The sequence below is a fragment of the Toxorhynchites rutilus genome, chromosome 2 (genome assembly GCF_029784135.1).
Source record: "Toxorhynchites rutilus septentrionalis strain SRP chromosome 2, ASM2978413v1, whole genome shotgun sequence".
In the NCBI taxonomy this organism is placed as follows: domain Eukaryota; kingdom Metazoa; phylum Arthropoda; class Insecta; order Diptera; family Culicidae; genus Toxorhynchites; species Toxorhynchites rutilus.
In genome coordinates, this window is record NC_073745.1 from 279,870,876 (window position 1) to 279,883,637 (window position 12,762).

Consider the following 12,762-nt stretch of genomic DNA (forward strand, 5'->3'; position numbering starts at 1 on the left):
GCCGTTGGAGTTCAGGAAATCCTTGGAGTTTTGAAGGTCATATATCGAGCTGTTCAATAAGAAACGAAGACTATGAGTTTGGTGAAAGAATGATGATAAACTCCCGGACAGAAATCTCCAACTAATCATGAAACATGGCGGGAGGAATATTATGGTTTGGGACTGTTTCGCATGGTGCAGTATGGGGAATTCGGCTGAAAACAACTGAACGATAACCACTCCTTCCATTAGGATATCGACCCAAAACAATCTGTTCCGGACTCAGCTTAGATAGCAGGGCTAAACATAAATTAAAATAATCAAAGATCAAATTTGTAGCGCAACGCGCATTTGAAAAACAAAATAATGCCAGCAGGAGGAAACCACATGTTTCATTTCCTTTTCTTCAATTGTTCTATATAGCTCCCAAGATAAGCGTGCCAGAGATGGCGAAGACGAAGAAATAGAGGAAAACACTTATTGCCGGAAATTAGCTAGATGTTTCCCACTTTAACCTTTTTCGTGGGAAGCCCATTTTGATAAGACCCAAGGCGAAAGCGCTGTATGGGCCACTCGAGAGGTGATAAAAATTGTTTTATTTAGGTCTTGCCCTTTATCGCGCATGGAAGGGGCGCGAAGGGCAGAGAAGGAATAGGGCAAAGAAAAAAAAGTTTATTCAGGGTCCCACACGGGTGGCATAGTGAACAGAACAGGAAAATATATATAGGCAATCGACTAATGGTTTGGTCGTAAAATACTCATTAAATTGAACCCCCTTAGCGATAACGAAGGACGGAAACAAGTAGTTTGTGTTTTATGTAGCATTAACCATAAACAAATAAGCAGGCATATAACCGATGCGGTATCGGTTATCTGAGTAGGAAAGGGAGATCTTTTCTCTCCCTTTTAATCTTAAATTAGAGTATAAATTCGTGTATAGAATATAGTCCGGATTCTTACTCAATAAGTTAGTTCAAATCCGTCAGTTCAATTTAGTTAGAAAAACCATGATAGCAAGGAAATAAACAGTTCAATTTCGGAAGCAAACCAAGACGTATTTATTTCTCAAAATCAAGTTAACCATCAGGATCAAGTCAGTCGAGTTCAGCCAGCCGAATCCAACACCCACAACGTCAGAACTCCTAACAGGGAAAGAGTTCGAAAATACTAGTAAAAATAACAGAGAAAATCTCAATACTTTACTCGGACGGACCATTCCGGAGCCGTTGGATTCTGAAGGGTTAGTGGTTGCCCTAGTCGGGATTTGCTGGAGTCTAGGGGCTTAGCCCATTGGAGAGCCCTTATCACAATATTTCGAAAAGCAACAAAAAATCAGGGAAATGAGTTCCTAGGGAAAAAAGGGAAAAAAGGGAAAAGGAGAAAAAAGGAAAAAAGGAAAAGGAAAAGGAAAAGGAAAAGGAAAAGGAAAAGGAAAAGGAAAAGGAAAAGGAAAAGGAAAAGGAAAAGGAAAAGGAAAAGGAAAAGGAAAAGGAAAAGGAAAAGGAAAAGGAAAAGGAAAAGGAAAAGGAAAAGGAAAAGGAAAAGGAAAAGGAAAAGGAAAAGGAAAAGGAAAAGGAAAAGGAAAAGGAAAAGGAAAAGGAAAAGGAAAAGGAAAAGGAAAAGGAAAAGGAAAAGGAAAAGGAAAAGGAAAAGGAAAAGGGAAAAGGAAAAGGAAAAGGAAAAGGAAAAGGAAAAGGAAACAGCCTATATTGAAGTTTTGACTTTAAGCTTATATTGATGTTCTGACTTATTTTCAGTTTTGGGTGAAAAAAGATCATTGCCAAATCAGTGGCGAAAGAATATTCATTCAATAAAATTTAACGCGTTTTCGCGAGATACTGATACTGTTACCAACACTGACCGGCCCAAAAAAAAACTCCAAGTCCCAAAAAAAACCTCCGGCTTCCGTGTTAAATTCTCGAACCCTAACTTGTCGGGCAAAGCAGTTTATCGAGACAACGGGAGAACGGGGAACGCATCAGGACTTGTTTCACAACAACGAGGAGATGTAACGCTCCATCAAACCCTTTTATTTTTATTTCCTCATATAAAAATAAATAATTTCAATAACCGCACACGGCCGGTCTTCCTGCTCCTTCTCGTCAGTCTTCAGATTGACACGCTCTCTCTATCGTGTCTATTTAAAGCAATTTCCAGTTCCTGTTTTCCCCTTCCTTCGTCCTTGTTTCGGGCGAGTTTTCATCATTGTTTCGTGCCTCTGACCGCTCATTATCTTGTTCCGCGAGATTCGAAAGGACGCGCAGGCAGCGTCGGTAGCAGTTGAAATCATTACGTAAGGAAACAGATGAGACGGGGGAAAAAGAAAAGGAAACGGTATCATCCTTTTGTCCACTTCGGTGCCAGAAAAAGGAAACATCGCTTTTTTTACGCGCTTCCTAATATTTTCACCGCGACGAGATCGAGTTTCTTTCGCTGCTGCTATTGCTGCTTGCGCGGATTAAACCACATTCGGAGGCCAGAAAAAAGGGATTTATAATTACATCTCCTGGCATGTAATAATTCCGCATAATAAACAGCCTTCGGGCAGATGAAGAAGTGGGGAAAAAGTGAGTGTCGTCCGCGCGTCGTTTCATAATCAAGCACGGCAAGATCGAGCGTCGCGGAAGGAGGGAAGAAAGTTTTAAAGCTTGTTTTTATTTTTATTGCCCTGAACCATACATACGGCTTCTGTTTGGCGTCTTGTTGGTCCCGCTAAGTTTCGTGTGGAGACGATGCGTAAAACTTGACGCGGACAAACGAGTGGTCCTCTCGGATTAGGGGTTTTCGTTCTTTTCAGCTGTTGAAATTAGGGAGGCGAATTGCGATTCGAATTTGACGGGTCCTTTCGAAGTGATACTGATTCATATCCTTCCAATTTGTTACAAATTAATAAAGTGAAGCGAGTACGATGAGAAATCAAAAAGAGGCTCCGCTGAAAAACGGCGCACTGACGCGGAAACTTAAGAGTGATCGGATGGATGCGTGTGCTGAGAGATATCTGAGGGATGTCGGATGAACTGTGGACACTTTTTTGGTTTACACTAACCTGTGCTGGATGTGCTGTAGCCCCGGCTGTGGTAGGGCGCCTGAGGTATGTGTGTTCCGCTGAGCAGTCCATGGAGGAGCGGCCTATGCTGTTGGGAGGTTTGGCCGAGACTGCTGGCGAGTAGGCTGCTGGACGATTGCTGGTGATGACTGCTGCTGCTGCTGCTGTTGTGGTGATGGTGGTGGTGGTGATGGTGGGACTGTGACGACGATCGCTGCTGGGGCGGAGGACTCGGCGTCTGTGGCGGCAGTGGTATCTCGGTATCCACTGTAACAAAAAGGAGAACGAAACGGAAGGAAACTCGTATCAGTAATGCTGTCGGTCTAGACATCGGTCAATTCGGTTTTATAGTCTCCTATTACTCTACGGTGCGACCATGGGGTAAGTGACACACCCCCTTGATTTATATATCGCAGTGGAAAAGTGGTGACCGAATCCTTTTTCCTTACTCCTCCCCCACCAACCCACAATTGCGGTAATCATCGAATTTTATCACCGCCTCACTGCATCCGTCATATTACTGCGACACAGGAGTCTCCGCGGGCAGACAGCCTGGCTGCCGGGAGATACCCTTTCGCCCGCTTGTTCCGTTTGCAATCGCATTACTGTATACTTGGTGCGATAGGAGCTAACAAGTTCGTGACTTTGGTAGAGCTTTTGTTCACTGGGGGCACGCGATTGGTGCTACTTTGGGTCGCGTATAAATATAAAGCGAAAATGAAATGCTCCTTTTTTCGTTCTGCTTTTGTGTCGTCCAAACGTGGAACAGATTTGGGATGGTAGAAAAGTGGTTTGCAATTAGTGTGTGATAATTAGGGATCGTTGGCACGCGCTGGTAGGGAAATTAAGCGTGAAGCTTAGTGATTTATGTGACTGGAAACCAATTAATAGGGGGCTATTTTTGCACTGTTGTTTCCGCTGGCGTCACTGCCCCTGTCACAGCCATGCTGCCAAATCACGCATAACGATTTTAATTACCATTTAAATTTCGTCACATTTTGTCGTCGTTTGCCGTCTAATCGCAAGGACCTTTCCGAGAGCGAGGGGGGCCATGCTGATGTTGTTCATGAATATGGAAATGTGATTCGCGCGACATCGGAGTCAACCCAGCCAAACCAGCCGCCGCCGTCGTAGACGACGGTTTCATGGAGCACATGGGAGTCGGGACACAATGGCACAGCATACATAATAAACTCGAGCAAAGCAAAAAAAAAAAGGCCAATGGCGGCGGGTCACTGGCCGAAATGGGGCGGGTCTGTAACTTCAAAGGTTTGGCAAGGCAGGTGAACTACTGCTTCTGCTTCTTGCGAAAAAAAAACTACGAGACGGCGAACAACAACACTACCGTGAGCCCATTTCGTGATTGAGGATATCTGACACGTGAGTAGACTGTACAAGCGATATCGGAAAATCGATTGCTCTTCTTGGAACTAGGAGGAGCGGCAAAAGTTGTCTCGTGAATTGTATCTAATTGCTTCCGAAACGCTGGCAGCCGGAAGGTGGCGAAAACTGTGCGTTTCCCGGAAAAATCTTCTTCGGAATATTTCGTCTAGCGGTTTCCAGCCGGGAGATGGGAAAGTTGGGCGTCGATTTATGATACGGTGTTAGGTCCGGATGACAGTATATTGGCATAAACATTTTTGAGAATAGGTATTTCCGTTCGCGAAACAAGTTGCTTCGGACACTATGTGGGAACTTTTTATACATTGCATATAGCAACGACAATGGGAGAAAATCAGTGCTTGATTTTGATGAGACTTTTAGACTTTCAGAGTCAGAACTTGTTCTAGAAGTGATTCCATTTTCCCACCACGAAAGCTTATTACCTATTGCAGGGATTCTCAAAGTGGTCGATATCAGTTTCCCAGGGATCGACAAGATATTGTATAAATTGTGTTACGTGAATCAACTCGTTATAAAAATGACTAATATTTTAGTGGAAAGTATTATATTTGGAACTTGTATTAATAACTATTATTTACATTTGATATTTCCTGAATTTTAGGTTTATATATTGATGAGAAAATGATATCAAGTTTACTCACTTGATCAACCCTAAAATTTTTGGGGGTCGATGGCATCACTTCATTTTGGAAAAACGGTCTCTTGTCCAAAATAGTTTGAGAGCTCTGCCCTATTGGATGTATATTTTCATCGTTAGATTAGCACCGGAGTATTCTTTGACATCGATATAGCAAAGCTTGTTTGCATGAATGAATGTTTGCATGAATGCCTTCGGAAATCGATATGTTTTCGATAAGTTTCATTTAGAAGACCCCTCGATTGTTTATGTTTTGACATTTTGACAAGTTTAAGGCAAATGGCTCGACCTGATACACATTATCGCACACATTATACACGTTATCGCTTTTTATTCACTTAATAAAAATGGAGAACGCTTTGAAGCAATTCTTTTATGTATCCGAATATTGGTGATGTGCAAAATGACGAATCGCACCGAGCTGTTGCTGGGATGTACAGTATCAGCATGGCAGCGGTTAAAAAAATTCTTCTGAAACTAGAAACGTTCGGAACCGTGGTGGATCGCCCTGGTAGAGGCAGGAAGCGCAAAACAGATGCGAGAACGGATGCCAAGATCATGCGCGATTTCGAGGTAGTCCGAAGGTAACTGCCCGAGAGATCAAGTTTTCAGCTATCAGTTTCCAGTCAAATTGATCAACGCAGCCTTGTAGAACAGAGGTTAAACAATGAAGTTGTCCGGAACCCCTCATTTATCAGTAAGGCAAGCAGAGCCAAACGGCTTAAGTTTGCTAAGAAGCATGCTGATAAACCCTTCTGTTCTGGAAAATGGTTCTTTGTACGGATGAATCAAAATTCGAGCTGTATGACCGAAAGCGATGAGCTCGTGTGTGGCGCAGATTTGGTGCGGAGCTTGATAATAAAGGCATCTTGCCGAAAAATTTGGAGGTATCGCTGATCCAGACGGATCTCGAAGAGAAGCTCGTATTTCAGCAGGAAATTGACTCAAATCACACTGTCAAGAGGACCAAATTTTTCTTCCAGTGTTGCCGGATCACATCGCTGAAGTGGCCTCCACAAAGCGGCGATCTCAACCCCTTCGAGAATGTGTGTCAGGATTGATATAACTAGTGTTACCGATAAAAATGACTATTTTGAAGCGCTGGAGAGCATCAGGGAAGAGTAGTAGAATCCGCAGCATCTAAAGAACCTGACGAAGAGCATGCCGAAGCGCCCGTAGCAGGTTTTGAAGGTCAGAGTACAGTATATCAATCATTAAAAATATAAATCTTTTTTGGATCCAAAATAAAGTGGTCATGTTTTCACTGTTTTTTCAACACAAAATGATTATTTTTTCTTTAAGTAAAATTCATTTCAATATTCTATAAGTGAAACTTTATGACAATATAGAAAATAAGAATTTGAAAAAGACTACAGTGTGTTTACTTCAATTTAAACCAAATAAATAAGAGAAATTCAAAATATTATTCGGTGGGCACTTCATTTCGCCCATCAGTGTAGCGTTCCACGAAGATATATATATATATATATATATATATATATATATATATATATATATATATATATATATATATATATATATATATATATATATATATTTTTTTTTTTTTAATCAACACAGCTTAAACCTAAGTAACCATAAACAATAACTTTTTTATAACCTATCATGGCACGAATTCACCATCGACGCCTTAAAACTGCAGCATATTAGCATTTTTGATGCTCGTAAACTTAATATCAACATTATGTTAGCTTGCTCGACGCATTTTGGAGAAAATAATTGAAACAGATTCTCACACACTTTGATGGATGAACGTCAATCGGTTGTGGAAACAGCGATTAAAATTTGCTGTTTCCACAACAAACTGGCGTTGGTAACATAGCTTAAATAAAACTGCATTTTTTTCAAAAATCATGCCAATGGCAATGTTTTTCCATCAATTGTACACAATTTGTACAGATCAGACTTTCGTAATGTACGCGTATGCTGATTATACATGCAACTTTGCTGATTATACGAGGGTCACTATTTATATTTCGGGAATAGGAACAAAAACAAATAGTTAAGCTGCGAATATATTTTTATTGTTTTTCAAAGTACTCGCCACGATGATCGATACACTTTTGCATGTTTAAGTGCAGGTTTCAAAGCATTTATTCCAATCGACACGAGCCTTTTTTTTGAGCGATTGTCAAATTATGTGGGATCCAACGTGAACATAATTTTCGCACAACTAAGTGTTCACGTAAAATCGCATATATGCTGGTGGAACTAATGCTTAGGGATGCCTCAATCTCACAATAGGTTACATGACGATCTTGCTTAATCATTTCGTGCATAGCATCGATGTTTTCTGGCACTACAGTCGATTTTGGACGACCTTCACGAAACTCGTCGGACAGCGAACTACGACCACGATTGAATTCACTATACCAGCGATACACAGTGGTTTTTGATGGAGCTTCATCGCCTTCATCGTCAAATTAAGTTGATTGACGTACTCTTGTTGTGATAATCCACGTCGAAAGTCGTAAAAAATCATCGCACGAAAATGTTCACGATTCAGTTCCATTTTTTTGCCGAGACCAAATTTTCAACTAAATAGAAAATAAACAAATAGCGTCCGTATGACAAAATGTTCTGAGTACGTATATCGTCAAAAATGTCAAACTTTACGATGGAACCGTCAGATGGACTCACATGACATCAGTGTTGCCAATTCCCGAAATATAAATAGTGACCCTCGTACATGCAAAAGTCTCGTACTGAAAATTCTTCCCTCTGGCGCTTGCGTCACTTTGCGAGATTACGGCAGAGTAGCGGTTTGAATGAAATGGGCCCACAGCATCTAAATAATTCGATAGATGAACTTTACCCAAACTTCGGTGCAACGTAACGGCTTACCGCGAATCTGACAGCCAGAAGTGCCGTCAGGTTCTAATTTCGTGCATGTCAGAAACCACCACCACTAATCGACATAATTGATCGAGAACGTAACGAACGAAAACGAAAACAAGCCACGATAGATTCCGTTCCGTGTGTCGCGCCCCCTCCCGCTACAGTGCACGAGAAAGATAAGCGCGCTTTCCCGACTCTCCGGATGGTTGGTTACCCTTACCATTATTCCTGTAGAGAGCAACACGACGGTGGTGGAGTGCAGCAGGCGGATGAGTGAGCTTTTCCTTCGTCGTTTGTACGCGCCTTAGAAGAGGTGTGGTGGGTGGCGCCGGGCCCGGGGTGGCGCTCATAGTGAAAGTGAAAATATATGCTTTTCCTCTATCCGCTGGCGGCGGAAGGCCGCACGGCACCGAAGGAAAATCCCATCCCACTGGGGAAAGCTACTAGGCGGTGGGCCGCGACGAATGCGCCGAGGCGAAGTACGAATCAATATGGCTAGACGAAGGTACCGTAGACGATGATGACGGTGATGTTACTGCTGCTGCTGCTGGTGCAGTGAATGGGTAGCCTTGGATGACTGCAAAGCATCCGAACGGGCGTCAAATATTCCTAGGGATGTATCAGTGATTACAGCAGCAGAAACCGTAACGATGCTGCTGCGAGGAGGCGTTGTACGAAGATGCACAAAACGGAAGCTTTCGACGCAGCATCCACCTTCTCCCCTAAAAGCATGTCCGCAAATAACTTTTAGCTGTTGCGCTGACAATGATTGACTGAATTATTACTTTTCTCCATCAAGTTGATAAAGCGCTGCGAATCCCACCTAACGAGGCAGTCAAGTTAAGTAATTTGTTGATTGACGCGCGAAGGTGGAGTTATTCGTGATTATGGGTCCTTCGGAGTTACGTGATCGACAATGTGATGTCTAAAATGATTGTTTGGTTAGTTGATTTTTTGTTGTCGTCTTCTCTCCCTTGATTTGGAAGGGTACAACCTTTCGCTCGGCATGAGGAAGTTTATGGGTGCTTGTGTTCAACCACTTGGATGACCCCTCGGCGTGTGTGTATCCACTTTCGAATGTCTCCATTTGCCCCACAGAGCGGGAGCATGAAATTCTCGGATGCGGACCTCAGCCGAACAAACTGCACCTTCATATATAAGATTGTTTTTATGGTGCTGTTGATATTTTGTTTTTTGACTCTCTCTCTCCCCCGTTTTTGCGGTAGGACGGACCGTGTGGAAAATGCAATATCCTGGCACAAACAAACCGACACAAGTGTTAATGCTGCTGCTTTTGGTACTACTGTTCTGTGCTCCCGGTAATGGGGTGTGCATAAAATGTATGCTTTAACGCCCGGAACGGGATTGGGAGAAAAGTCATCGACTCAAAACGATCACGACGCTGGTGATGATTATGGTTCTTTGTTTACGCCCGAGCTTTCGCTTTTCGGCGGTGGCAGCTGCCGGTGGTGGAAATTGGAACCCATTCCGGGTTGCACGGGGCGCGGGCAGAGTGGGTGGATGAATTAGGAATTGAAGTTTGTTTTAATTATTTATTCAGTGTTTAATTAAGCAGACGTTTATACCGAACGCGATGTTTCTCAGTGGCACTGCGGGTTTGTCCGTCCGTTTGTGTGTCTGTCTGTCTATCTTGAGCGGTTTGCTGACTGGCGTGCGCCATTTTGTTGAGGATTTTATGGGGGGGGGTGTAAACGAACTCCGGAATTTGACAAGCCACACTGCCTTGGAGCGCGCGCGCTCCGCGGTTCCTGCAGCAGCCCCTGGAAGCCTTCAATCCACGAGTTAATTTTTGAAGCCTGAACCAGCCACTGCCACGGAACGCGGATGAATAGGATACTGAGCTGGAAAATTAATTAATGTTTGATTTGTTTGCGGGATTCCAACCCGACGTCTGGCGCGTTTTGGCACAGAGGTGAAGAACCGTGAATATTTCGCTGCGAACGAAGTGGAGATGAATAAATTTGCTTCTCCTACCTCCCGGTACGAGTAACAAAGCAAATCACTTAAAGAACGATTATGAGTTATTTCCACCTTAGTTAACACAGGATTAGAGAACATCAATCTCGGTGAAGGTTTATGTTTGGATGTGATTTGATTTTGAGCTAGCTGAACATGGCTAGCGAATTTCCGGATGAATGTTTCCCGTTTGAATGTAATTTATGAGATACGTCTCGAGCGCAAGGATAGAATATAAGGTTTTTTTTTCAGAACAAGTTTCCAAACTAACTCCCTCTCATTTGTAGGCCATATGAAATTATCCAGTTTTTGTGAAAAGTATCAATCTTCTCCAAAACACAACTTCATGTGTGCTAAAAATACACACAATAAACTCAAAGCCCTCACCATTATAAAAAAGGAAGAATAAGGATCGAACGATTATGATTTCACATACACAGTGTGCCAATCATGCCCGAGACCAAAACTAAAATAAAGTAATTCAAATATTTGTTGATACAATATCCTTTTTACCTCGAATTCATAGCGACTCGAATGTGTGCTCTAGCTCATTTTGGAAAATAACATTCAACGCTTCAGTTGCAACCGTCTGAGTGGCCCTGAAGCGGTCAAAAAATCACCTCTTAATTTTTAGTAAAAATTAAAACAGAAAATTCATTGGATATCAAATCAGATGAATACGGTGGGTGGTTTTGGGCCACAAAAGGGTTCTGGAGCCAAAAACTGACGCACGATCAGAAATTTGTGACTCGGGGCATTATTGCATCGGTATTCGGATCGAATTCGACGGATTCTGCAAATGCTCCTAAAATCTTATATAATATTCTTCAGTAACTGTTCGGTCAGATAAAACCAACTCCTTATGGATACTAGTTTGATATATCAAAAGAAAGTCCCAGAAATTAGTTGACACACTGTGTATCGCAAATTGATAGTTAGTGGAACGTGATTGGCTTGGATAAAGACTGTGTAATTTTTGAAAATTACTGAAAACCGAACAAACTGAATGGAATGATGGACAATTTTCAATTGATAGGAGTACAGCTGATGTGGGCACGAGATTACATTTAATGGACAATCAACGAATGTGAGTGGATAATTTAGTCAGATGGACAAAATATTGACGTTTTGGTCTAATTGTTTTACACGAAAATGGTATCGCATCGTGAAATACTTAAATCTGTGTATTACGCCTACAGTCAAGCATGGAGAAGATAAATTATTGCAACATAATTAACAACTTTCTAAACTAATTGATATAATTTCTATTGCAGATAGGTTCATGGTTTGATGTCAAATGAACTACTTGCTTCAAGTAATTAAATAACGCCAAGTAAAAATACCATTCAAATTTTAGCATTTTAAAACTGCCTTCGGGTATTCTAATCTGATAAACAATATTTAATGTATATCCGAAGGTTTTGTGCAAGAAGTGTTACATTAGTCCCTGGTGCATATTTATATTGTTATTTTTGTATTATAAAAAGAGTAAAATGTTTTCTGCAAGTAGTAAAAAATTCTGAAAAAAAATTGTGTCTGATAATGGTTTTATATTAAGAAAATAAGCTATTGATGGAAATCCACAGTAAAATGGTCCAGTGAGCGTCAGGTTTACACGTTTTCAACGTCAAGTGATTATTTTCATTCAAATTGTAACAATTTAAATCTGATTTTTGGTGTGCTAATTTGAAATAGAGTGTCTTTGTTTAAAATCAACTCAAAACTTTGATAGATGTCAACATTGTACCAAACACTAATGCAAACATTTGTAGAATGTACATATTTTCTATGCATATTCCCAACCATATGTAAAATGAATGTCGATACACTTAATATGTACGAATAATTCGTCCGGCAGAAAATGACTAATAATTGGTAGTATTTACCAAAAAAATCGTCAAGGATACTATTTTTTTCTTAGAGTGTATATGGAATGCATCTTGTGGAGAAATGTCTCAATTCTCGCGTATCTTTTTAAAAGGCCCAGTGAAAGTAGTGTTAAAAATCGATTCTTTTCAAAACAATTCGCGAAACAATGTTCCATTTCTGCAGTTTCGTTTTTCTCGAGCTGACGTAAATGTAACACTGAAGATCCATTTGTGAATGTTAAAAAATTATGGGAGAAGTGATCTTACATCAATGTGTAAAAAAATATATCTTCAACTATCTTGGCAGCACTGCACTGTAGACTGCCGCGTGCACTGTTCTGAAAAGCACGCGACATAAGTGAAACCACTGTCAAGTAAACAGAGCTGTGTGCAGTTGTTATGAAATTGGAAAATACAGCTGCACATTATTTATTTAACTATAAAACTCATCAAACTGGTGGATCTTTCTAACATTTTAGTTTAACCCTAAGTGAATGGTGAGGCTCGCAAACGCTACAATGTGACGTAAAGTATACAGTAGTGATTTGAAGAAGAAAATAATAGAAGGGAGATTCTCAAAAAGAAGTTGGTGAAGCATTTGGAATACACAACTCGAAAGTTTTTCGTTTGTTGGAGCGTTACAGGACAAGAAGATCTGTTGAAACGTTACAATGTCGTATGAGGAGAACTACGCGGAGAGTGGACACATGTTATGTTCATTTATTGACAACAAACAGAGAAAAGCAAAACTTTTCTTTGCGGAAAATCAGCGATGAATCAAAATTCAATTCTTTAGATTTCGACGCCATGAAACTCGACAATCACTTGGTTCCAGGCTTAATGTGATAGAAAGACCGTTGAACATGATGGGAATAGCTTCATGGTTTGGGGATGCTTTTCTTGGAAAGATATGGGACCTCGTATTGATGGAATAATGTATAGATAGAGACCCTTATGCACAACTCTCTGTAGAGTTGAACTTGTCAAACTCA

General features: G+C 41.1%; 1 protein-coding gene across 1 annotated transcript in view; it reads right to left on the reverse strand.

Moving 5' to 3' along the window:
* Window positions 1–12,762, reverse strand: part of LOC129771852 (ecdysone-induced protein 74EF-like) — a 110,939-nt gene that overhangs the window by 57,073 nt on the left and 41,104 nt on the right. Inside the window, 1 exon segment of the mRNA XM_055775945.1 lies at window positions 3,026–3,292. Coding sequence (XP_055631920.1) covers window positions 3,026–3,292 — 267 coding nt within the window.